The sequence below is a fragment of the Monodon monoceros genome, unplaced genomic scaffold (genome assembly GCF_005190385.1).
Source record: "Monodon monoceros isolate NGI ecotype Baffin Bay Population unplaced genomic scaffold, NGI_Narwhal_1 Super_Scaffold_13, whole genome shotgun sequence".
Classification (NCBI taxonomy): domain Eukaryota; kingdom Metazoa; phylum Chordata; class Mammalia; order Artiodactyla; family Monodontidae; genus Monodon; species Monodon monoceros.
In genome coordinates this window covers 71,098,904-71,124,272 of record NW_021703769.1, presented here as the reverse complement: position 1 = coordinate 71,124,272, position 25,369 = coordinate 71,098,904, and the positions used below count along the sequence as shown (strand labels likewise).

General features: G+C 48.4%; 1 protein-coding gene across 1 annotated transcript; it reads right to left on the bottom strand.

Moving 5' to 3' along the window:
• Window positions 1-11,499: 11,499 nt before the first annotated feature.
• STX4 (syntaxin 4) lies at window positions 11,500-17,028 on the bottom strand. Its single transcript, XM_029222291.1, has 11 exons — window positions 16,702-17,028; window positions 16,412-16,513; window positions 16,200-16,299; window positions 15,989-16,063; window positions 15,188-15,258; window positions 13,546-13,654; window positions 13,398-13,474; window positions 13,023-13,160; window positions 12,025-12,135; window positions 11,847-11,945; window positions 11,500-11,750 (listed from the first exon to the last, which is right to left on the bottom strand). Exons 1-10 carry the CDS (start codon window positions 16,729-16,731, stop codon window positions 11,865-11,867), a joined length of 894 nt encoding a protein of 297 aa, XP_029078124.1. The 5' UTR covers window positions 16,732-17,028; the 3' UTR covers window positions 11,500-11,750; window positions 11,847-11,864.
• Between the last annotated feature and the right edge of the window lie 8,341 nt (window positions 17,029-25,369).

Below are 25,369 nucleotides of genomic sequence, written 5' to 3'. Positions count from 1 at the left end.
TATCTGTAGACTTGGGGGCCACCAAGTTGGCAGCCTTAGGAAGTGCCTGGTGTGCCACTGCCAGTCATGGGGACTAGGCAGCAGCTGGCTGTAGCCCAGGACTGGTACACCAGGTAGCACCTGGAGCAGAAGTACTAGGTATCCCCTTGGTGTCAGGGGCCTCACTCAGTGTTGTCATGCCCAGGCCCTCATTCCTGTTCTCCACAGCAGAACAAGGGGGCCACATGGCAACAGCAGGGATCAGTGTCATGGCTGCAGAAAGAGGGCACCAGTTTGACCAAGGACACTCACTGCCCATAACCATATCCAGAGCAGGAAAGAAACAGACACCGGACTGAGGGATTGAAAGCAGGGGAACTTTTGTTTACTACTGACTTGAGTTTTGGCCTTGAGCAAGATGATTTATCTTGGGGTTTGGGGAGGCACCTTTTAAAAATAGGTGTAAAGATACCATATACACTAATCAACAGATATCCCTGGGTATCTATCTACAGTGAAGGATGAAGTGGGTTCCCTGGATGTTCAGAACAGATCCACAACTCCTGCTCCCTTTCTGGGCCCAGACAACACACCCATCCCTTGGTCCCTCTTCTCTGACACCCCCAGTATCCCATACCCTAGTTCCTGCTCCCTGAGGACTCAGTCTGACTTTCAAAAAATTAATAGCATTATTAAAATATAATTCATATACCATACAATTAACCTGTCTGAAGTGTACAATTCAGTGTTTTTTTGGTATATTCACAGGGTTATGCAACCATCACAGTCTAATTTTAGAATATTTTCATACCCTCAAAAGAAACTCCATACCCATTAGCTGTCACTTCCTATTGATCCAAGCCCCTCCCCCCACCAACCCTTTTCCCTCAGCCCTCGTCAATGGCTAATCTACTTTCAGTCTCTATAGGTTTGCTTATTGTGGACATTTCATGTAAATGGAGTCATACAATATATGGTCTTTTGTGACGGATTTTTTACTTGGCATAATGTTCTCAAGGCTCATCCATGTTGTAGTTTGATCAATTCTTCATTCTTTTTTATTGTCAAATAATATTCCATTGTATGGATATGCTACCTTTATTTATCCTTTCATCAGCTGATGGGAATTTGGGTCTCCATTTTTTGTCTATTGTGAGTAATGCTGCTGTGAACATTCATGTACAAGTTGTTTTTTTTTAAATGAACTAAGTGAGCCTGTCTTTTTTTAAAATACATTTACTTATTTTATTTATTATTTTTGGCTGCACTGGGTCTTCATTGCTGCGCACAGGCTCTCTCTAGTTGTGGTGAGCGGGGACTACTCTTCGTTGCAGTGCACGGGCTTCTCATTGCAGTGGCTTCTCTTTGTTGCAGAGCACAGGCTCTAGGTGCGCAGACTTCAGTAGTTGTGGAATGAGGGCTCAGTAGTTGTGGCTTGCGGGCTCGGTAGTTGTGGCTCGCGGGCTGTAGAGCACAGGCTCAGTAGTTGTGGCACACGGGCTTAGTTGCTCCGTGGCATGTGGGATCTTCCCAGACCAGGGATCAAACCCATGTCCCCTGCATTGGCAGGCGGATTCTTAACCACTACGCCACCAGGGAAGTACCTGTACTTTTGGGTGGACAAATCCTAGTAGGTGTAAATTTGTTGTTTTGATTTACATTTCCCTGGCGGCAAATGATGTTGAGGATCTTTTCATGGGCTTATTGGCCATTTGTATATCGTCTTTGGATCAATATCTATTCCAAGTCCTTTGCCCACTATTATTATTATTTTTTAATTTGGCTGTGCTGGGTCTTAGTTGCGGCACGCAGGATCTTTTAGTTGCAGCATGCAAACTCTTAGCTGTGGCATGTGGGATCTAGTTCCCCGACCAGGGATCAAACCCGGGCCCCCTGCATTGGGAGCACCAAGTCTTAGCCACTGGACCACCAGGGAAGTCCCCCTTTGCCCATTTTTTAAATTGGATTGATTCTGTTGAGTGGTAAGACTTATGTAATCTAGATACAAGTTCCTTATGATTTGCAAAAATTCCCTCCCGTTGTGTGGGTTGTATTTTTACTTTCTTGATGGTGCCCTTTAAAGCACAAACATTTTTAATTTTGATGATGTCCAATTTGTCTATTTTTGTCTATTTTTGCTTGTGCTTTGAGAGCCATATCTAATAACCCATTTCCTAATACAAGGTCGTGAAAATTTATGCCTATATTTTCATACAAGGGTTTTATAAACATTTACAAAGTTTATAATTTAGTTATAAATGTAAAAGTTTAAAATGCATAAAAGTTTTTTTCAAATAAACTATGTTTTTATAGCTAAAAGCTCTTACATTTAGATTTTTGATCCATTTTGAGTTAATTTTTGTATATGGTTTGAGGTAAGGGTCCAACTTCATTCTTCTGCATGTGGATATCCAATTGTCCCATCTCCATTTATTGAAAAGACTTATTTTTTCTCCACTGAATTGTCTTGACTTCATTGTTGAAAATAAACTAACTGTAAATATAAGGGTTTATTTCCAGACTCTCAATTTTATTCCCTGGGTATATATCTTTCTTTATGCCAGTATCACATTGTTTTGCTTACTGTAGCTTGGTAGTAAAATTTTAAATCAGGACCTGTGAGTCTTCCAACTTGTTCTTCTATTTCAAGATTAGTTTTGTTTTTCTAGATCCCTTGCATTTCCATATGAATTTTAGGATCAGCTTGTCAACTTTTGCAAAAAAGAGAAAGAAAAGCAAGCTGTCTGGGATTCTGATAGGGATTGCATTGGCTCCGTAGATCAATTTGAGGAGTACTGTCATCTTGACAATATTAAATCTTCTGACCCATGAACATGGGGTGTTTTTAAATTTATTTAGATTTTAATTTCTTTCAACAGTGTTTTATAGTGTTCAGTGTATAAATCTTACATTTCTTTTGTTAAATTTATATAGAAGTATTTTATTCCTTTTGTTCCTATTGTAAATGGAATTGTTTTCTTTCTTTTTTGGATTGTTCATTGCTAGTGATGAGAAATACAATAGATTTTTGTACATTGTTCTTGTTTTCTGAAACCTTGCTGAACCAGTTTACTAGCTCTAATATTTGTGTGTGTGTGTATTCCTAAGGATTTTCTATATACAAGATCATGTCATCTGTAAAATGAGATTGTTTACTTCTTCTTTTCCAGTCTGGATGCCATTTGTTTCTTTTTATTGCCTACAGGGTTAAATAGAAGTGATGGGAGAAGACATCCTGATCTGAGGGGGAAAACATCCAGTCTTTCATCATTTAAGTATGATGTTAGCTGTGACTTTTTCACAGATGTCCTTTGATAATTAGCAAGTTAAGGAAGTTTCCTCTTATTCCTAGTTTCTTAAGCTTTTTTAAAACATCAAAGTTGTTGGGCTTCCCTGGTGGCACAGTGGTTAAGAATCCACCTGCCAACGCAGGGTACACAGGTTCGAGCTCTGGTCCGGGAAGATACCACATGCCGCAGAGCAACTAAGCCCATGTGCCACAACTACTGAGCCTGCGTGCCACAACTACTGAAGCCTGAACGCCTAGAGCCCATGCTCCTCAACAAGGGAAGCCACCGCAATAAGAAGCCTGTGCACCACAACGAAGAGTAGCCCCGGCTCACCGCAACCAGAGAAAAGCGTTCACACAGCAATGAAGACCCAATGCAGCCAAAAATAAAATAAATTAATTTTTAAAAAAAAGAAAATCGAAGTTGTTGGATTTTGTCAAATGTATTTTCTGTGTCTATTGAGATGATCAGAGGGTTTTTGTTCTTTATTCTACTAATATTCTTTATTACATTAATTGATTTTCAGATGTTAAACCAACCTTGCATTCTTGAGATAAATCCCACTTATAGAATCATTTTTATATATTGCTGAATTTTGTTTGCTAGTATTTTGTTGAGGATTTTTACATCTATATTCATAAGAAATAGTGATCTGAAGTTTTCTTTTCTTGTGATGTCTTTGTCCCATTTTGTTATCTGGATAATTCCCAGACAGTCTGACTTTTGGCCCTCAGTTTTCTTCTGCCCCAACCTCCTTTAATTCCCTGACTCTCTGCCAGGACTGTCCCAGGTAGTGAAAGCATCTTGGGAATGCAAAATCATAGGCCCCGCTGCTGGGGCAATAGCTGGCATCACTCCTTAGTCTGTACTTTGGACTTCAGTCATGATCCCCTCCCCAGCTGAATGTCTGCATAAACTGGGACTCCTTGCAGGAGAAAACTCCAGAACCAGGGCTGAGGCAGAGGTAAGGGAAGGCAGCAGGCTTTGTAGATGGGGCGGTCATTCTAGATTCAACCAAGGAGATTTGGAGACTTGTTCTCAATTACTTATGCACAGCCCATTCTCAACTAAAAGCCCTCTCCCTGGAGCCTGCTTTCCATTCAAGTCCTATCCCAGCTCTGACCTCATCTCTTACCTACTTTTTACACTCAGCAGGCTCCAGCCATGCTGGCCTTCTGTTTATTTTCTTCCCAGTCTTGGGACCTTTGTACTTGCTGCTTCCTGGGGATGGAACCCACAATCCTAGATTTGCCCATGATGCTCTTTCTGTTCAAGTCTCAGCTCAAATCTTACTGCTTCTACTGCTGCATAATGACCACAAACTTAACATCTTAAAAACAACGTCCATTTCTTATCTTATGGTTCTATAGATCAGAAGTCCAGGCTGACTCAGCTGGGTCCTCTACTTAGTGTCTCATGAGGATGAAGTCAAGGTCTTGGCCAGTGTGAGCTTTTATCTGGAGGCCCTGGCATAGAATCCACTGCCAGACTCACCTGGGTTATTAACAGAATTCAGTTCCATTTGGCTGTAGGAATGAGGTCCCTGTTTCTTTGTTGGCTGTCAGCCAGTGGTTGTTCTCAGTTTCTAGAGGCCATCTACATTCCCTGGCTAGGAGCCCCTCCCTCTTCAAGATCAGCAATGGCACATTGACTCCTCCTGCTTCAAATTTCTCTGACTTTTGTCTTCCTCTTCTGTAGCTAGCTGGAGAAGCTTTTCAGCTTTTAAGAGCTCATATGATTACATTTGGTCCACATGAATAATTCAGGACAATCTCCCTATCTTAAGGTCAACTGATCAGTAAACTTAATTACATCTGCAAAGCCCTTTTTCTCATGTTAGGTAACATATTCATAGAGATTAGGGCATGGAATCTTTGGGGGCCATTATTCTCCTTACCACAGTTCACCTTCTAGCCCTCAAAGATTCATGTCTGTCCCACACACAAAATACACTCACTTCCTCTGAGGTCCCTAAAAGTCTCATCCCATTACAGCATCAAGTCAGAGTTAAAAAAAAAAAAAAAAAAAAGTCTCATATAAATCTCATCAAACCAAAAGTCTCAAGTCTCATTATCTAAATTATATGCAGACCCATCTGCATATAATCCATCCTGGAGCACAATTCCTCCCATCTGTGGACCTATGAAACTAAAGAAACAAGTCATGTACTCCAACATGCAATGCTGAGACATGCATAGGGTAATAGTTATAGACATTCTGGTTCAAAAAGGGAAGAAATGGAAGGTAAAAAGGAGTCACTGATCCAAAGCAATTTCAAAAGCCGGCCGGGCAAATTTCTTTAGGTGTCCAGGCCTACAAGTAACCCTCCACGGCTCTGCTCTGCCTTCTGAGCTCTCAGTTCTGCCCTTTGGATTAATCACCTCCCCTAAGAAACCATTCCTGACTATCTTTTAGAACAGCCGTCTCCAACCCCTTGTAATTTTTTGTCACAACACACTGCTTAATTTTTTAATAATACATATCCTGGTTTTGGGATGTCTTAGCTATTTCTTTACTTGTCATCTCCACTAAAATATAAACTCCATGAAAGCAGAGACCTTGTCTGAATTTTCACCTCTATTTCTCCAGCACCCGCCATAATGCCTGGTGTGTAAGTCTTGCTCAATAAGTATTTTGGGAATAAATGAAAGAATCAGTTAAATGTGGATTGGGGTGGTGTGGTATGCTGAACAATGGTGCCCCAAATATGTCCACATCCTAATCCCTGGAACCTGAGAATGTTACTTGACATGGTAAAAGGGATTTTGCCAATGTGATTAAGTTAAGGATGGTGAAATGGTAGATTATACTGGAGTATCTGGATAGGCCTAAGGTAATCACAAGGGTCCTTATAAGAGGGAGACAGGAAGGTCAGAGTGGGAGGAGAAGGTGATATGATAGAAGCCAAGGTTGGAATGATGTGCTTTGCAATGGAGGATAGGGCCACTAGCTAAGGAATGCAGGCATCAGTTAGAAACTGAAAAAGGTAAGCAAATGGTTCCTCCAGAAGGAGCCAGCCCAGCCAACTCCTTGACTTTAGCCCAGTGAAACTAATTTTGGATTTCTGACCTCCAGAGCTATAAAAGAATACATGTATGCTGTTTTAAGCCACTAAATTTATGGTAATTTGTGCCAGGAGTAATAAGAAACTCAAGTTACATTGCCTAAAGCAAACCATAGCTGATGTCAGTGGAGTGGGGATATATAATCTTTTCGTATGGAGGGGCCCCACAGGGAAGGCCAATGAGTTTTTGAACAATTGTAAAATCTTCCCCCGTCTGCCCTCTTTGTCACAAATACTGTCTTTTGTGTTTCCTCCACATGCAAAATAAATGCATCCCTGTCTCGAGGCAGACCACCCAAATGACCTATCTAATCATGGCATCAGGCTCAAATCCAGGACCTCTGATAGTCTCTATATCAGGTCCAGATGTGGCATCTCTTGATCCAGAGACCTATGACCCAAAGTAAATAAACAGATAAACAGATAACTAGATAGATAAATAACTAGATAAACAGATCAATCAATCAATCACAAGTTATCTCTGTCCCCTCCACCACATCCAACATATGAAGTGGAACAGGGACAGGATAATAGCAGTAAACACCCTCATTCAGAAGGAAAAATGGGAGACAGAAGTTACTGGTCTATGATAATTCTAAAAATCCCGCTGGGCAGATGTTGAAAAGGACCCCCTCCTTCCCCTGGGAGTGGGACTGCTTCCTGGGACTAGTTCCCTAGTTCATTCTTCTCCATGTCCTTAGCTCTGCCTTTGTTTGTTTATTTGGCTGTCTTAGTTGGGTCTTAGTTGCCCCGTGCGGGATCTCCAGTTGTGGCATGCGGGATCTTTAGTTGCAGCATGTGGGATCTAGTTCCCTGACCAGGGATCGAACCCAGGCCCCTGCATTGGGAGTGCAGAGTCTTAACCGCTGGACCACCAGGAATGTCCTGGCTCTGCGCTTACAATGGCCCATCCTTTTCCATTTATTCTCCTTGGCCACATTTGAGAACACTTGGAGGTTATGCCTTTCTTTAATAAGGCAGCTTTCTTTCTTTCTTTTTTTTTTTTGCGGTACGCGGGCCTCTCACTCTTGTGGCCTCTCCCGTTGCGGAGCACAGGCTCCAGACGCGCAGGCTCAGTGGCCATGGCTCACCGGCCTAGCCGCTGTGTGGCATGTGGGATCTTCCCGGACTGGGGCACGACCCCATGTCCCCTGCATTGGCAGGCGGACTCTCAACCACTGCACCACCAGGGAAGCCCCAGACATGCCTCTTTTTCGACTTAGTTGTAGGCAAATGGAGAGTTACACTCTTAATCTCTTTTCCCTGAATCACCTTGTATAACTGAAAGGATTTACTGGAAACCACTTCGACCAAGTCAGAGGTTTTTACATAAGGCATGAGAGCCATACACTTGATATGGCCCTTGCCACAAAGATGAGTTTGTTTTTTTACAATAAATTTATTTATTTATTTTATTTTTGGCTGCACTGGGTCTTCATTACTGCGCGTGGGCTTTCTCCAGTTGAGGCGAGCGGGGGCTACTCTTCCTTGCAGTGTGCGGGCTTCTCATTGCAGTGGCTTCTCTTGTTGTGGAGCACAAGCTCTAGGCACGCAGGCTTCGGTAGTTGTGGCTCATGGGCTCTAGAGTGCAGACTCAGTAGTTGTGGCGCACAGGCTTAGTTGCTCCACGGCATGTGGGATCTGCCCCAATCAGGGCTCAAACCTGTATCCCCTGCATTGGCAGGTGGATTCATAACCACTGCGCCACCAGTGAAGTCCCACAAAGATGAATTTTAATAAAACTTTGTGCCTTAACGGCCTTGTCAAGTTGTATCTTTCACTGGTTAAAAATCTGGATCACTTGCCTGGAGTTTCTATATTCTCTTCCATTTCTGCTTAAAAACTGGCCAATTATATTCTGAGTCATCTCTTTCTTACAGTAACTTGTCAAATGCACGCAATAGCAACCAAGGCATGCTACCAATATTCTCTTTCCCCAATTTTTTGCCTAAAGCTCTAAACTCAGTTGGACATTATTTATACTCTTAGTTCTATTCCCAGCTTACAGTTTAAAAAAGTGCTTCACCACTGCATAACACACATCACCATCTTTCCAGCTTCCAATGGTAGTTTCCTCACCAGCCACTGTCCAGCTCCAAAGCCAATGACACACAATTCAGGTTTATTTTTTATTGTAGCAACACCCCACTGCTGGGTAATAATTCTGTAACAGTTGAAAGGACTGTTGATGTGGTAACAACCAACCTCAAAATATCAGTGGCTAACAGCAAGAGAAGTTTCTCATTTACATTACACATCATTTTACAGGTGGGCTACAGCTCAGCTTCATGTCCTGTTAATTCTGGGTTCCAGGCTGAAGAAGTCTTGATCTGGCAACTGACAGTTTCATGGCCAAGGAAAAAGAGAAGGGAAGCTCTCAGAATACTCATTGGTGCTTAAAGCTTCTATTTGGAAGTGGTACTTTGCATTTCTACTCATATTCCACTGGCCATAGCCAAGCCCACTGTAAGTGGGGCATGAATGTATAATCCTCCTAAAGAGAGGGGCCCAGTAGGAAGGACAGCATATATTTGGAACAATAATCTACCACAGGGCTGTACCAGAAACTGACATCAATCACTGAACTCGTCCATTCTTGCTTCATATGCACGCTGCTGCAGCGTTTTGTACCACGTAACACCTCTCATACATCTTGATCAAGGGTAAAATCTTGACTCAAGGTAGACAATGCATAGGTAGGTCAATGTAGCCTGACCTAGACCAGTCAGGTTCCTTTTCTTAAGAATCTGAAGCATGAAATATTCAGCGGGTGAGGGAGTAAGTGGAGAGGGCTTGCAGGTGAAAGGTGATACAACATGATTTGGAAAAGCCACAACTAACACAGGCCATGTTCCCTGAAAGCTGGGCTGACAGCAGCCAAGCCAGGATTTCAGTGCAAAACCTGCCCTTAGCCCCTCACTCAGGTCGGTTTCCCACAGGGAAGGGGTATATGCAGGGAAGCCTGTGAAACCTCCGGTGCACTTGTCTTCTAAGTCTGCTCCAAACTTGCCACTCACCTGTTCAAAAATCTTCTATAGGTCCCCACAGCCCACAGAAAAAGTTCAAATTGTTGAGCCCGGCATGTGAGCCCTCGCTTGGCCGTCTAGCCACCTCTTCCAGGAGGTTCTGGATGGTGTCCTGGGTGAGACGGTTAAGCAGCCTTTCAGGGTGGCGCTGTCCAGCACGGCCAAGCGGAAGACACACGCTGCACGTGGACACCCAGCTGCGTAGATGTGGCAGTCTCCGCGTCGGCTTGACAATCTCTATCAGATTCCAGTAGGTACCATGGGTCGTGCAGTTTGATTCTGAAGGCAGAAAAATGGGGGACTGGACAAAGGCGACCAAAAGAACAGGATTCTGCTGAAGAAGCAGGCCGCAAGGGGAAGAGATGGAGAATGGAGAATCAGGGAAGCGCAGAGACCCCGCGTCCAAATCAGTCTTCCCCTGGGGCAGGATCCATCCGGTTCCGCAGTTTCCCCATTGGGTGGGCATCCATAGTGTTCGAACGCTTCTGAAAATGAGGGGTTCCTTCCTGTAGGCGTCTAGAGTTTCTTCTGTACACAGGACACAGGATCTCAGACAGGACGAAGGCGTGGGTAACCTCCCAGACTCGACCAGCCGCAAGTCCCAGCAGCTAGGGAGAGCAACCCGGCCACGCCTTCTCGCGTGAGGTTCTGACTCCCGGCGCACGCCTGCCAGTCTCTCACTGGCCAGCCGCCTTCCGTCTCCTTTGGCGTTTTGATCATGCCCCTTGAGCTCTGTGATCCAATCGCTTTTGGGTGCGACTGAGGACTCGCTCTGAGGCCCCGCCCACATCAGCGTCCTCTAATTGCTGTTTAATACCCGGTGCTCACTCCTTCAGGACGCCCTACGGACCAATCCTGATGCTCTTCAGGAACAACATTTAGGTCCGCTAGTCAGTCGTTTTCCAAGTGGCGACCGGGCTACCCTTCAGCCACACCCCGTACACTCGGGGCCAAGTGTACCCTCGGATCTGGCGCAGGCACCGAGCAACCGCCATTCTAGGGCCACAGGGAGGCGCTGCAGGCGGGCGCCCAGCCACGGATGGAGGCTGAGCGGTCCTGTCCCACGTCACTGGGGCCCAATCCCGCCCTCTGACCCCTCCCCCATCCCGGGTCCAGGGGCGGGTCCGAGTCTGCACCAACGACCACACAGCTAGCCCTTCATCGCTCGCATCGCCCCGGCACCCGCGTGTGCACCCCATACTTGGTGGCCGAAGCGAGCGGTACTGCAACCAGACGGGCTGGGCTACAGGAGCAGCAGCGGTGACCTGTGGGATCGAAAGTGCGATGGGACAGGGCGGCTGGAACCCGGCTCCCAGACCTTGGTCAGGATCAGGCACCTCCCTCTTTTTACCAGGCTTCGGAGCCAGGAGCCCTGAAACTAGGTGTCTGGGGACAGGCGCCACACCCAGCTGCAGAAACTAGGCATGGGACTTGGAACTCTTAGACATTTAGAGTGGAAGCCTGGAGCTCAGGTGAGTCATGGAAACCCTGGGGTCAGGCTCCTCTGCCTCCTCTACCCGCTTCAGCCACAAGACCCCTGAGAAACAAGATGAGCTGATACAGTGCCTGGCTCCATAACCTGAACTCATATAAGAGGCAATGCCTTTTTCTGGGCACAGGGCCTGGCCTGTTGAACCCTTTGCCTGGCAACCTCTTCACTGATTCTTCCCATAACTGGCCCCTCCTCACTTGCCACGCCACTCAAACTTCGCCCCCTCTGAGACAGGCCCTTCTGAGTCCACTATATCCAAAGTAACAGGCTCAATTACTTTTTCATAGTGCCTCTTCTTCTTGGCCTCAGGAATGCCCATAGATCACACACACACACACACACACACACACACACACACACACACACACCACCTGTGTCCCAGCCTGGCCTGGCTCAGCTTCACTCCTTTGGGGTTAGGTAGTCACAGCCAGATGTGGGTGTTACACCCTCCCGGCCCCACTCATTCTCATGGGAGAGTAGAAGGGCACTGCCAGCCTGGTGTGCTCACAGCACCTACGACAGTCTGATCTGAGCCTGCCTGGGCTGGGCCTGTCCCCAAGGGTGGCCAGGAGGTGGGAGGCTGGTTACCTGGAGGCCCTGGACCAGCCTTTTCAGGAACACACATGCACAGGGGAATCTCCAAGCTTTTTTTTTTTTTTTTTTTTTAATTTCTTACAAAACCACATGTCCCAGCCAGACAGGACAGTGCAGGCCCGCCCCCAGGCACTGTGGCTGGAGGAGGGAGGCCCCCATGGATGAGGGGCTGCCGACCCCAGAAGGACCGTCTGCCCCTCTGCACAAGGCCAGTGTGAGGAAGGGGTCTGGCTGGAGGCTCTGTCCTGCCCACCCCCAGCTGCTGGGAGAGAAGGTAGAGCCAGGGTCCCTGGCGCTCTTAGTGCCTGCAAGGGAAGGAGTGCAGAAGAGGGTCTGAGGGGAGGAGGAAAGGCTGGGGTCAGGGATGGGGCAGGCCAGGGGGCAGGCCCACAGTATCTCACCGAGAATATGCAGCGCTATCAAACCAACGTGGAGACGCTAATGATGACCACCAGGATGAGGACAGTGACGGACAAACAGATGGCAATAAAGACTTTCTTCTGTGGGAGAGGAGTGGGGTCAGGGAAACTCAGGAGGGGAGGGAGGGCCACCCGGGGGGTGAGGTGGGGGGAGGCTGACCTTCCGCGCCTTCTTCTGGCTCTCCAGGGCCATCTTGACATGTTCCTGCCCACGTTCCACATAGTCTGCTGAGCTCAGAATGTTCTTCTCAATTCTGTTGATCGTCTCCCCCTGTTCGGAAGAGGGGGCGGTTCAGGCAGGTAGGAATGACTGGGGGTGGAGGGCCCAGCAGCTCCTCAGTCTGCCCAGCCCAACCACAAATGACTGAAGGACATTCCTGGCAGAGAACACTGCACTAACAAAGATGTGGAGGCAGGCCCACATCTGACCAAAGACCGCTCTCCTGCAGGTGGCTTCGAGGCCCCCTTCCACCATGTGATCCCTTCTGTCCTGCTCCCTCTCCCCATACAACCTCTACTCGCAGTGCTGGCTGGGAGCTGAGTGCCTTACATGGCTCCTATCTTTTCACACAGGGTGAACTTTTGTCCCCTCACAAGTCTGTCTGAAGTCGTGTTCTTTAGGCCTGTCTCCCTGCTGCTGTGAAGCTCTCCCTATCCTGGTACTCCTACCGAGTGAAAGCTCTTCCCCATGACTCCCAGCTGCGAAAGAGCATTGGGTCAGCTCCTCCAGGACAGGGCTGGAAGCCCCCTTTATCCTGAGATAAGGGCCGGGGGAAGAATACCACCTCCCACTCCATCCTTGTACAGATTTTAGGAGGCAGGCCCTCTAGGGGGCAGCTGTGGAGCTCTCAGAAGTATGAGGGTAGATTCTGTTGGTGGAGGAGAAGCCAGGGTTGGGGCCATACCTGGGGTGGGCTCAAGTTTGAGGGATGGGGTACAATGTATAGAGGAGTGGCCATCCAAGTAGCTGTTCAGGAGGACGCAATTTGGGGGCACAGCTAAGGACGGAAATAAAGGCCAGCCTGGGGGCTTGGCCCAGTCTGGAGGGGAACAAAAGCCCCGGGGAGAGAGGCTAAGGGTGGAGGTGGGCTGACAGGCACAACACAGTCTCACGTCTGGGGGCTGAATCAAGCCTGGCCAGCTGTCTGGGGTGCCCACCTGCATCTCCACTTCAGTAGCCAGAAAAGTGAAAATCTCATGAAGTTCACGGATACTGCGCTCAAGCTGCTGGATCTCACTGTGCCGGGCCGAGATCTCATTTAGGGCCTGTCGAGTCACCTGTGTGTCCTTCAGTATCTGGAGAGTGGACAGGAGTGAAGGGACAAGTCACAGGGAAACCAGCAGCAGGTTCAGAATTTCCTGTTCGGCTTTGGAGCGGCCCTCACGCCTAGAACTGGGGCCAGGCCCCTGATGAGTGGTTCCAGGCAGGCTAATTCGTGCCCTTCCGGGCCTCAGGATTCCCTCCATGAAAAAGGGCCAGGACTCAGAGAGGACGGGGGGCCCGGCAGAGGGAGGCTGGCTGCGGCCACTCACATTGGACACAAACACCTCGCTCTGCCCGCTGTCCAGCATCTGCTCCAGCTCCTCGTCAGACACCATTCCAGCATTTGCTGTGAAGGAAAAGGCCAGGCTCAGAGCTGGTCAGGTCACCTGACCCTGTGGGCCGGACGCCGCAACTCACTGATCTTCAGCTGCCTCCGAATCCGCTCCACGTTCTTCTCCCGGTATTCGGACTGCATTGAGTTGCACTTGTTGATGAGCTCCACAAATTGTTGGGACAGGACCCCGTGCTAAGGATGGAGAATAGAAGCTGGGTACTCCTGGGAGGATCCCTGCCCGGTCTGGGCTTCAGCATCCCCGTGGGTACAGTGAGCAAAGAGCATGAGCTCATAGGTGCCTGCTGCCTTGACCACCTTGAAAGGCTCCCCCAGTCTCTCAAAGTAAAAGCCGAAGCCCTTACCAGGACCTGCAAGGCCCTATATGACCCGCCCCTTCCCCCGTTGCCCCTCTGACCTTACCTCCCAACACTGTTCCCTCACCCCTTCCCTCCAACCACAATGGGCTCTTTACTCCTCCCTGAGCAGAGCAGTCCCACCTCAGGCCTTTACACTTGCATGCCTTCGGCCTGGAATGCTCAGGCCCCACAAAGGCCTTTAGTCTTTGTTACAATGTCACCTTCTAAGTGAAGTTTTCTCCACCTTATTGCAACCTGCTTTCTCCCGATGTTCTCATTCCCTCTCCTCCTGCTCTCTTCCCTTAATACTTCCTATGTTCTAAAATAATTTACTGATTTATTATGGTGATTGTCTCTCCGCACTGGAATGTAAGCTCTGTGAGGATAGGGATCTTTGGTTCACGGCTGTATCCCAAACAGCTGAAAAAGGGTCTGGCACACAGTAGACCCTCAACAAATATTTGTGGAATGCTTGTTGAACACCAGCCTCACTGCTTAGACTAGAGGTGTGCTGGGATGCCCGGGGGTCATAGCGATTGCCCAGATTTTTACAGGCCCACCTGGGCCATCAGCCTCTCACACCAGTGACTACCACAAGCCCCCCCTCTCCCCCGAAACGCTCTCTCTCCTTGTTCGTTTTGCTGATGTCTAAAATCTGTTTATTCCTTGGAGTTCCTTCCTCAAAGACACATCTGCTCTCTTGGCTTCAGCTGTACCCTTTCAAGATGCCCAAACTGTTCCATCTTCAATCTGGGGTCTTTGCTGAGCTCTGGGCCCACCTACTTCAACTCTGATCTCCAAGAACTCCAAACCATGCCTCACTGCGCATCCAGAGGAGGCTGCTCAGACCACCTCAAATCTCCTTACAAAGCTGGTGCTTCAGTGACCTTCCACCCCAGGGAAGTTCCTCTTCCTGACTTCTTGAATTCTGTCCCTGGGGCAGAGGATGTCCCTGTCACATAGGCAGGGAACCTCCCAGCCATTTGACTGCACCCTCTTCTTCCCTGGGCAGAGCCATTAGCTACCAAGTCCTACCTGAGTAATGTCTTTGTCATCTATTCAAGCTTAACCCCCCATCTTGGCTTCTAGAAAGTATCTCCTACAGCCGAGCCCAGATCATGTCTAGGGACTCAGCAACTTCTCACAGAATGGAGGAGAAGAGGGCAGTGATATAATGGACTGGAAGTCATGAGACCTGGGTTCTTGACCTTGGGTGAATCCTATTCCTCTCTGAGCCTCAGTTTCCCCATTTGGAAAATCATCTGGTTGGACTTGATGATCTCTAAGGGCCCTTCCTTCTCACATCTGCCATCTAATGATCTATAAAACACTAGCTGAAATTTCCTAGTTCTGGGAATAATGAACACACCTGGGTTTTTCTCATTCTTGTGTTGACCGAGTTATAGTTCTCATCAGCTTCCTCCTTCTGGGGCTCTATGGCTGTGGAAAGACACAAGAGTATTGGTAGAGCAGGGGAGTTTGACCTGTGGCTTCTGAAATTCGGTTTGGGGACTAGGACCCCAGCCACCCAGCCATACAATAGAGAGGTGCTTATGACCATAGGATGTTTTTTTGGAAATAAAATTTATCATAAAATGACTAATTCTGAGTCTCTGACAGGCAAAAGTATATTTTTCTTTGCAATAAATACATCGGAGAATTCCCACAGGCATGCAGAGGCCTCCTAACAAAACCCCCATCTGCCTGCCCAAAGAATGCACACTGGTCAGCAAGAATTGTAGAAGTACAGCTGATCCTTGCACAACTGCATGGGTCCACTTATACTTGGATATTTAGAAAACAAATGCATGCTACAGAACTACATGATCCACGGTTAGTTGAATCCACCCATGCAGGACCTGGGATATGGAGGGTGGACCATACAGTTATATGCATATTATGACTTGGGGGGTGGGGTGGCAACGCTAACCTCTGCCTCGGTCAAGGGTCAAATGTAAATGGTTTCATTATAAATAAGGGAACCTAAGAGGCAGGCATATGCTGTGGAAAGAACTTTGGACTGGAAGCCAGGAGACGGAGATTCTAGACCTAGGCCTGCTGTGTGACCTGGATATATGTCACTGGCCTCTCTGGGCCACACACTCCCCAGATATACCAGGAGCTGGGCAGGATCAGAGGAAAGTATCTGTCTGAGGTCCTAGAAGCTCACCCTTCAGCTGCGCGCGGATGTCCCTCCCCAGCTGTTTGATCTCGTCGCGCAGGTTCTGCAGGTCCTGCTTCATGCCTAAACAAGAGAAAGCCATGATGCCCAAACAGCAGCCCCTACCTCAACAAATCTCCCTGCCCACCACCTGCGTGGAACTACAATCCCCACAATCCCTCGGGCTGAGCATGCGTTCTACACTCAGGATTTGACTCACTCTCCTCGGGAAGGGGCGTGGCCAGAATGGTGACCTGCTGCTTCTCCAACTCTCGGACTTTATTCTCCAGCTTGACAATAGTTTGCCGAATTGTCCGAACCTGGGGAGGATGACCGAGAGGGCTATAGGAGATATGGGGGTACTCCTGGCCGCTATGCTCCTCGGGTCCTCCAGCCCCCTCGTGAATCCAGGCCGAGACCCCAGCCTCTTACCTTCTGGAAGAATTCATCGTCCGGGCTCCCCAGCCGTGCAGTGCCCGGGTGTACCACCAGCGCGACTCTCTCCTTGTCTTCATCGTCCGAGCTGTCATCCCCCTGCCAGGGCCGGGGTCACTGGCATCACTTCCTTAATATTGCTCTCGCCCAGCAGGACTCACAGACTTCCGGGTCTTTCCTTCCTAGCCCACAGCCACCCCTCCCTGCCCCGAAGACCAGGAGTCCTGCATTCCAGCCAGACACCACCCCGTCCGCCTGTCCCCAACCCTGCTGCGCCGACTTCTCACCTGCCTCAGCTCGTGGGTCCTGTCCCGCATGGCGGCCCGAGCTCCCTCTCCCCGGCGCCGGAGCCCGGCGGGCCTCAAGATTCTAAGTTTGGAACTCCCGTATCCCACTCACACTCTGACACTCCCCTCCGCCCTCACCCTGCGGACCCCAAAACTGCCCCCTCCACGAGCCGCCAGAGGCTCTTTCCCTGGCACCATCCACAGTCAAGGGGAAGGAGCCGACCTCGGGGACCCCCAAGTTTCCACAGGTTGGAATTCCCTTTTCTTCCCCCCCTCCCGCTCCAGTAGCCTCGGCCCCGCCCCCTCTGGGATGACTGGAGCATGCGCACGGGAGCTCGTCCCTTCCCCACCCGAGGGAAAGGCGGAGGTCGGAAGCAGCAGGTCTCCGAACGGAAGCAAAATTGCCAGGACGTGAGAACCCGCCCACTTCGCCGGAACTATTGCATCTTCAAACGGAAATCTACTTGCCAAAAGGGGTGAGAATGCGTCATTGGTATGTAATCTGAGAGGCCCCTCATCTCACATCACCCCACGGTGCACCCCTCCTCGCGTCACGTGACCGGCCCGGTCCCAGCCTCTCGGACCACAGAACGTGACGCTTGGACTGTCACATGTCTCGGCTCTGTCAACTCCGTCTCTGGAACACCTATCTCCCCACGACGTCCTCGGCACCCCGGTGCCGGAGTTACCTCCCTTCAGCCCCCACGCGGCGGGGAGGGGGCGCTGACTATCCCAAGAGGCCGTGGGTGGTAGGACCCTGGCTGAATTCGGCTTTATTTCTTTTGGGTCCGGGCGTGTTGGGCAGACGACTTAGAATTTGGAGCTGTCAACATGATGAGACCTTGAAATTCAGAAAAGAAAAAGATCCAGCGTCAGAGAGTTGCAGGGTTTTGTAGGCAGAGCATCTGGGGGTGGGAAGTGACCTCACCCGAGGCAGAAATCTCTTCTTCCGCATACTCCTGGCACAGCTTCTGACAGGTGGGCGGCTGGCGCCCGGCTTGAACGCTGCAGTCCCGCTGCACTCACCACCTTCTGAGCAGCGACACCATTTCAGGGCAGCTCAGGCTGAGAAAAGAGTCTATTATATTGAGCAGCATATCACTTAGACCGCCCCACCCCAGACCCCCACCTTGCATCGGAGTCTACCCTCTGGAGCCCACAAAAAAATTCCACATTATAGTGGCCTGTGAGCTCTTGAGGTGAGGGCATGACTGTAGGGTTCTCACCAGAATTCCAGCACCTAGTTCAATACCCAGCACATAGTGGACCCTCAGTAGATATTTGTGTTTTGGGGGGTTTTGTGTTTTTTTTTTTGCGGTACACGGGCCTCTCACTTTTGTGGCCTCTCCCGTTGCGGAGCACAGGCTCCAGACGCGCAGGCCCAGTGGCCATGGCGCATGGGCCAAGCCTCTCCGCGGCATGTGGGATATTCCCGGACCGGGGCACGAACCGGTGTCCCCTGCATCGGCAGGCGGACTCTCAACCACTGCGCCACCAGGGAAGCCCAGTAGATATTTGTGGACAGAATCTTAGCCTTTCATATAACTGAAGATGAAGCTTATGGTTCCCTAGTCTTCTCTTTTAGGCTTCAGGCTGTCACAGTGACACTTCCCTAACCCTAGCCCTGTAGACATTCATTCATTCAGTGGATAGTTATTGGGAATTTACTATGGGCCAGACACTGTTCTGGGGCTGGAGATACATGAGGGCGTAACAGACAAGAATGCCTTGCACTTTTGGAACCTACATTCTATAGGAGGAGGCCCCAAGGCCACTGAGTGAGTCTCAGCATAGCCAGGATGAATATTAGTTCTCCTGGATCCCAGGGTTCTTCCCAGGGAGCTTATATGAAGGTCAAGCAAGAGGAGGAAGGGCCCCTCTCTATTATGCCCTACTAAGGAAATCTAGAATTTTTTTTTTTTTTTTGGCCATGCCGTGCAGCATGCAGGATCTTAGTTCCCAGGGATCGAACCCATGCCCTCTGCAATGGAAGCCAGGGAAGTCCCAAGGAAACCTAGATTTCTGTGACTGAGTTGCTGTGGACTTCTGGAAAGTCACTTCTTATCTCAGGGCCTTGATCTCCCATCTCTACAATAGGTGGCAATAGGGGGATGGGGAGATAGTCTTTATGGGTATTCCCTGCTCTAAAGCTCAATGATAGTGAAACTGTCAAGTGCTGTATCACTCTATGTGAGGGGCTTTGATCCTTCTCCTCTTCCCTTTAGAATTCGGCTCGTCTGGGTTTGGGAATGAAGGAGTGAAGATGGTGCTGCTCTGATCAAGCCACAGGGGGAATGAAGGGTTAGAGGCTTAAATGAAGGGTTCAGGAGGCCAAGCCCTGCCCACGGAGTTCCCTGGAAATCAGGAGGAAGAATTGCTCTGCTCTTGGGTCTTTCCTATTGGCCTCTGCCCCCTGCCCCCCTCCTTTCTTTCCCTCTGTCTCTGTCCCTAGTCTCTCTCTGTCTCTCTGAGTGGTACGGTGGAAGGGCTTTTGGACATCTGACCTTTAGTCCTGTCTTAAATAATTCATTGCTCCTCCGTGGGCCCTAATTTCTCCATTTGACAACTTGGTCTGGTCATTTCTGTTTTGCCTAAGGTAAGAATTGAGCAATATCAGGTGAGGTAAGGAAGGATATGAAAGGGTCTTGCAAAAGCCCCCCTCTGTGGGCTTTTACTACTGTGGATTCCAGGTCTCTCTGGGCCCACCAATCCCACCTGTCTCTCTCTGTTTCGCAGCCTTTTGATGACTTGCCTTCTTGGTTCCAGCTATGATCTGGGTTTGTTGGTGCCTTTGTTAAATTTCCCAGGGTTATGATAGTCATCATTTTATTTGTGGTCTCTGGATGGGATCACAGGGCTATGGGATGGTGACTTAAGGGCATACATAGGAGGCTGGGCTCAAAGCCCCATGGAGTAGTGTGTGGAGGAGCTGGGGAGCAGAGGCCATCTAGAGGGAATAGCTCTGGGGATGGAGCTTTCCAGAGCTGAGCCCATATCTCTGTTTCATGGTCCTTTTTGACTCCTCTCAGGCCCTCTGAGCAGCCTTGAAGGGTGCATTAACTATATTGGGCCTCGAATGTGTGGGTGTTGGGGGGCATTTTCCTTTCAGTCTGTGGGAAGGTCAAACCCTACTTGATTTTTTTAAAATTTTATTTTGGCTGTGCGGGCTCTTCGTTGTGGTGCACAGGCTTCTTTAGTTGTGGCGCTTGGGCTCTAGAGCGCATGGGGTCAGTAGTTGCAGCGTGCAGGCTTCTCTCTACTTGCAGCACACAGGCTCAGTTGCCCCGCAGCATGTGGGATCTTAGTTCCCCCACAGCATGTGGGATCTTAGTTCCCCCACCAGGGATTGAACCTGCGTCCCCCGCATCGGAAGGCGGATCCTTAACTGCTGGACCACCAGGGAAGTCCCAAACCCTACTTGATCTTGATGCTTGGCAGCTTGTCCTGTCCCCTCCTTCTGCGGGTCCATCTACCAACAGTGGAACCAGATGACCTGGGTTTGAATCCCAGCTCATTCACTTGCTGTATAACTCTGTAAGGCAAGTTACTTAACCTCTCTATGTTAACTCAGTTTCCTCATTTGAAAAATGGGAACCATAACAGTACCAATCTCATAGGGTTGCCGTAAGGATTCAATGAAATGATATATGTGTAAAGAGAAAGAACAGTATCTGGTATTAGGTGCTAGCTAAGTGTTTGCTGCTATTATATGAGGGTGATGATCACGATTGTCACTCTGATGATGTCAGCAGCCCCAGTGTCTCTGCCAGGGTTTCCACGCTGCTGCTCGTCTTCTTTCCCCTATCCATCTCCTGAGCCCCACTGTGCGCCAGATCATAGGCTAGCTATCTTGCCAACTCCTGCCCATCTCGCCTGTCTCCACTTGGATCTGACACACCATATATTTTGCTAATTTATTTTATATATTGTCTGCCTCCACCCCTCCTCTCCACTACTAAAATGTAAGCTCCATGAGGACAGGGATTTTCACCTGCATTGTTCACTGCCGTGTCCCCAGTGCCTACAACAGTGCCTGGCACATAGTAGCTAGTCAATAAGTATTCACGAAGGAATGAAATTATTTCTTTTTAATTTAATAGTTACCTAGCATTCACTATGTGCCAGGTACCAGTACTAGTACTTTATAAATATTTGCTCATTTCATTCTCATATCAATTCTATGAGAAAGTACTATTATTGTCCTCATTTTACAGAGGAGGAAACTGAGGCACAGGGATGTTAAGTAATTTGGCCAAAGTTACACACTAGTAAATGCAAGGGCCAGGATTTGGAACCAGAAAGGAAGCTCCAGACTCTATGCTCTTTTTTTTTAAATTATTTTATTACTTTATTTATTTATTTTTGGCTGCTTTGGGTCTTCATTGCTGCGTGGTCTTCTCAGTGCAGTGGCTTCTCTTGTTGCGGAGCATGGGCTCTAGGCATGCGGGCTTCAGTAGTTGCGACACATAGGTTCAGTAGTTGTGGTGCATGGGCTTAGTTGCTCCGCGGCCTGTGGGATCTTCCCAGACCAGGGCTCAAACCCGTGTCCCCTGCATTGGCAGGCAGATTCTTAACCACTGCGCCACCAGGGAAGCCCCAGACTCTATGCTCTTAGCCAGTTCACTAGGATCCAAGGAAAATGCCAGCCGGGGATGGCTCCCTGGGTTCCACCCACCTTTGGGGAGTTGTTGCTACCTATTGATGCTCTGCTTTGGATCATCTGTGGGGGGAGGAGGGGGCCGACTGCAAGACGGAGCCTTTTTCCTTCCCCCATCACAGGGTCTCTCTTCCACACCTGTTGGGTTGGGGCGGACTGCCGGGGAGGTTGTTGGTCCTCCTCCCATTCCCTGTTTGCCGTCTCCCCAGGAACTAAAGATGTCCACGCGTGTATTACATAAAGGGCTTCTCTTCACCCTACAGATGTCTCTGAGGCTGGTTTTGTGCCCAAGCCCCAGGGGCTACAGAGATGAAGCCCACACAGCTCTCTCCTCATGATATGTCTTGAGCCTGACCTTGGTCACTCCCTAGAGCGCCATCTGAGAACCTCCCTTCTTTAAACTCTACACACATTCTCGTGGCTTTAACTGACATCGTAGGCTCCCAAGCCCACGTCTTCAGCCCCCAATTTTCTCATAAGCTCTAGACCCCTGAATCCACTTGCCTCCTGGACATCCCCTCCTCCCCTCTTGGAGGTCCCATGAATGTCTTAAACTCACCATGTCCCAAACACCATGCATCATCTCCCCCTGAGAATGTCCTAAACCAGCTTCTGTTCCTCCTGTTTCCTCTCCATGTGGATGACACGGGGTCACCCATGCCATAACCTTGGCCTTGAACTTCATTCTAAAGGTGATGCTTCACACAACTTGTCAGGATAACCTCCATAAAAATACTAGAAGAGGGCTTCTCTGGTGGTGCAGTGGTTAAAGAATCCGCCTGCCAATGCAGGGGACACAGGTTCGAGCCCTGGTCCGGGAAGATCCCACATGCTGCGGAGCAACTAAGCCCGTGCGCCACAGCTACTGAGCCTGCACTCTAGAGCCCGCGAGCGGCAACTACTGAGCCCACGTGCCACAACTACTGAAGCCCGTGCTCCACAGCAAGAGAAGCCACCACAATGAGAAGCCTGCGCACCGCAGTGAAGAGTATCCCCCGCTCGCCGCAACTAGAGAAAACCCGCACACAGCAACAAAGACCCAACACAGCCAAAATTTTAAAAATTAAAAAAATAAAATACTAGAAGAAAATATGGGCAAAATTCTTTATAATTCTTAGAGTGAGGAAGGCCTTTCCAACTACAACTCAAAATTCAGAAACTAAATATTTTGTAATAACCTATAAGGGAAAAAAATCTGAAAAAAAAAGATATATATATATGTATAACTGAATCGCTTTGCTGTTCATCTGAAACTAACACAACTTTGTAAATCAACCAAACTTCAGTAAAAAAAATAAAAACACATTACCAATGGATATGAAAAATTCAGAAACTATAAAATAAAAGATTAATATATTGTCTACGTGAAAAAATTCTGCATGGCAAAAAAAGTCAAAGCAAAATCAAAGGACAATAAACTGGGAAAAAATATTTGCAATCCTTATATACAAAGGGCTAATCGCCCTACTATTTAAAGAGCTCCCATATATCGATAAGAAAGAACAACAGTTCAATAAAAAAAATGGGCAAAGAACATGACAGATCACAAAAAGACAATAAAGACAAACAAATATGCAGATGTTCATCTTTGTGAATAATAAAAGGTGAAAATTAAGATAATACTAGATATTATTTTTTAATTCATTGCACTAGCAAAATTCATATGTTTTTTTTCTTCTTTTTTTTTTTTTGGCCACACTGCGCAGCTTGTGGGATCCCAGTTCCCCGACCAGTGATAGAACCCGTGCCCCCTGCAATGGAAGTGCGGAGTCTTAACCACTGGACCGCCAGGGAAGTCCAGCAAAATCCATATGTTTGACAACATAGTCTTTTGGCAAAACTGGGGGGAAACAGGGACTTTCACTCATTGGTGGGGCTGCAAAATGATACAACCCAGACCATAGTTATCAAGATTCTGAATGTATATATTGTTTCTGAATTCTGAATGCATATATTGTGTCTCCAGAGTCTAAGAATGGCTGGGTGGTTTTTCTGCCCATCTTACCTTAGATTACTCAGCAGCGGTCAGCTTGCCCCTTGGCTGGAGTTGGATGGCCCACGATGACCTCTCGCACACTTACAGGTCTGGGAGCTAAGCTCTGATGGTCCAGTTGACCAGGATGGCTGAGCCACTCTCTCTCTATGGTATTTCATCCTGGGTTTCTTCATAGCATAGTGGCCTCAGAGTTCCGAGAGGGTGAGAGTAGAAGCTGCAAGGTCTCTTGAGGCCCTCCGGCACAACCTTACTTGCACCATATTCTATTAGTTAGAGCAAGTCACAAGTCCATGCGGGCTGCAAAGGGTGAAGAAATGGAATTTTAATTCACCAGATCTGCACACGTGTGAAATGACACATACATCAATGTTATTCATTGGATATTGTTTGCAGTACATCCGAAACTTGTCCATTAGCGGGTATGCAGCCATCAAAAAGAATGAAGATATTCATTATTTATAAATATGAAAACATTTCAAAATATATTGTTAGTTAAATGTTAGAATGAGTGTATCATGCTACCGTTGTATAAGAAAGAAAGTGTGCATGTGAGTGTGTGTGTGTGCGCAGGCATATGTACGTGTTTTTCCTGGAACCTCATAAAGAAATCCTGGAAAGTTGTGCATAAACAAATAGAAGTGGTTCCTGTGGGTGGTTTGTGAGACTAAGGTAGTGAGTACAATTGTTAGAGTAAGAATTTTCACTGGAAGCCTTTTGTATAATTTAGATTTTTGGACCATGTGAAAGTGTTATTTTTTATTTTATTTTTTTTGCGGTACGCGGGCCTCTCACCGCTGTGGCCTCTCCCGTTGCGGAGCACAGGCTCTGGACGCGCAGGCTCAGCGGCCATGGCTCACGGGCCCAGCCGCTCCGCGGCATGTGGGAACTTCCCGGACTGGAGCACGAACCCGTGTCCCCTGCATCGGCAGGCAGACTCTCAACCACTGCGCCACGAGGGAAGCCCTTATTTATTTTTATTTATTTGTTTTATTTATTTATTTTTGGCTGCGTTGGGTCTTTGTTGCTGCACGCGGGCTTTCTCTAGTTGCGGTGAGTGGGGGCTACTCTTCGTTGCAGTGCTTCTCACTGCAGTGGCTTCTCTTGTTGCAGAGCACGTGCTCTTGGCGCACGGGCTTCAGTAGTTGTGGCACACGGGCTCAGTAGTTGTGGCTTGTGGGCTCTAGAGCGCAGGCTCAGTAGTTGTGGCGCATGGGGTTAGTTGCTCCGCGGAATGTGGAATCTTCCCAGACCAGGGCTCGAACCTGTGTCCCCTGCATTGGCAGGCGGATTCTTAACCACTGAGACACCAGGGAAGCCCAGTATTATTTGTTTTAAATAATTATATCAAAGAAAGAATGGTAAAGGCATACCTTTGAATAATTTTAAGCAAAGGAATATGTCTTAGCTTGGGCTGCTCTAGCAAAAAGCCATATACTTGGTGGCTTAAACAACAGACATTTATTTCTCACAGTTCTGGAGGCTGGAAAGTCCAAGGTCAAGGTGCCAACAGAGGGAGTTCCCTGGCGGTCCAGTGGTTAGGACTCTGTGCTCTCACTGCCCAGGGCCAGGGTTCGATCCCTGGTTGGGGAACTGAGATCCCACAAGCAGCGTGGTGCGGCCAAAAAAAAAAGGTGCCAACAGATTTAGTTCTTGGTAAGGGCTCTCTTCCTAGCTTGTACTCACTGTGTCTTCACATGGCAGAAAGAGAAAGTTCTGCTGTCTCTTCCTTTTCTTATAAAGGCACTAATCCCACCAGGGGCTCCACCCTCATGACCTGATCTAAACCTGATTACCTCCCAAAGGCCTCATCTTCTGCTACCATTACATTGGGAATTAGGGCTTCAAAATATGAATTTTGGGGGGACACAGCCAGCCAGCCCCTGATAGAACACCATGATCAAACTTTCATTTTACAGAGATACCCTCTGGTGGCCACATGCAAGGCCACCACAGATGACTGTGCCAGTGTGCACTACACAAGGCACCACACAAAAGGGCCACCAAGTACATGTAGA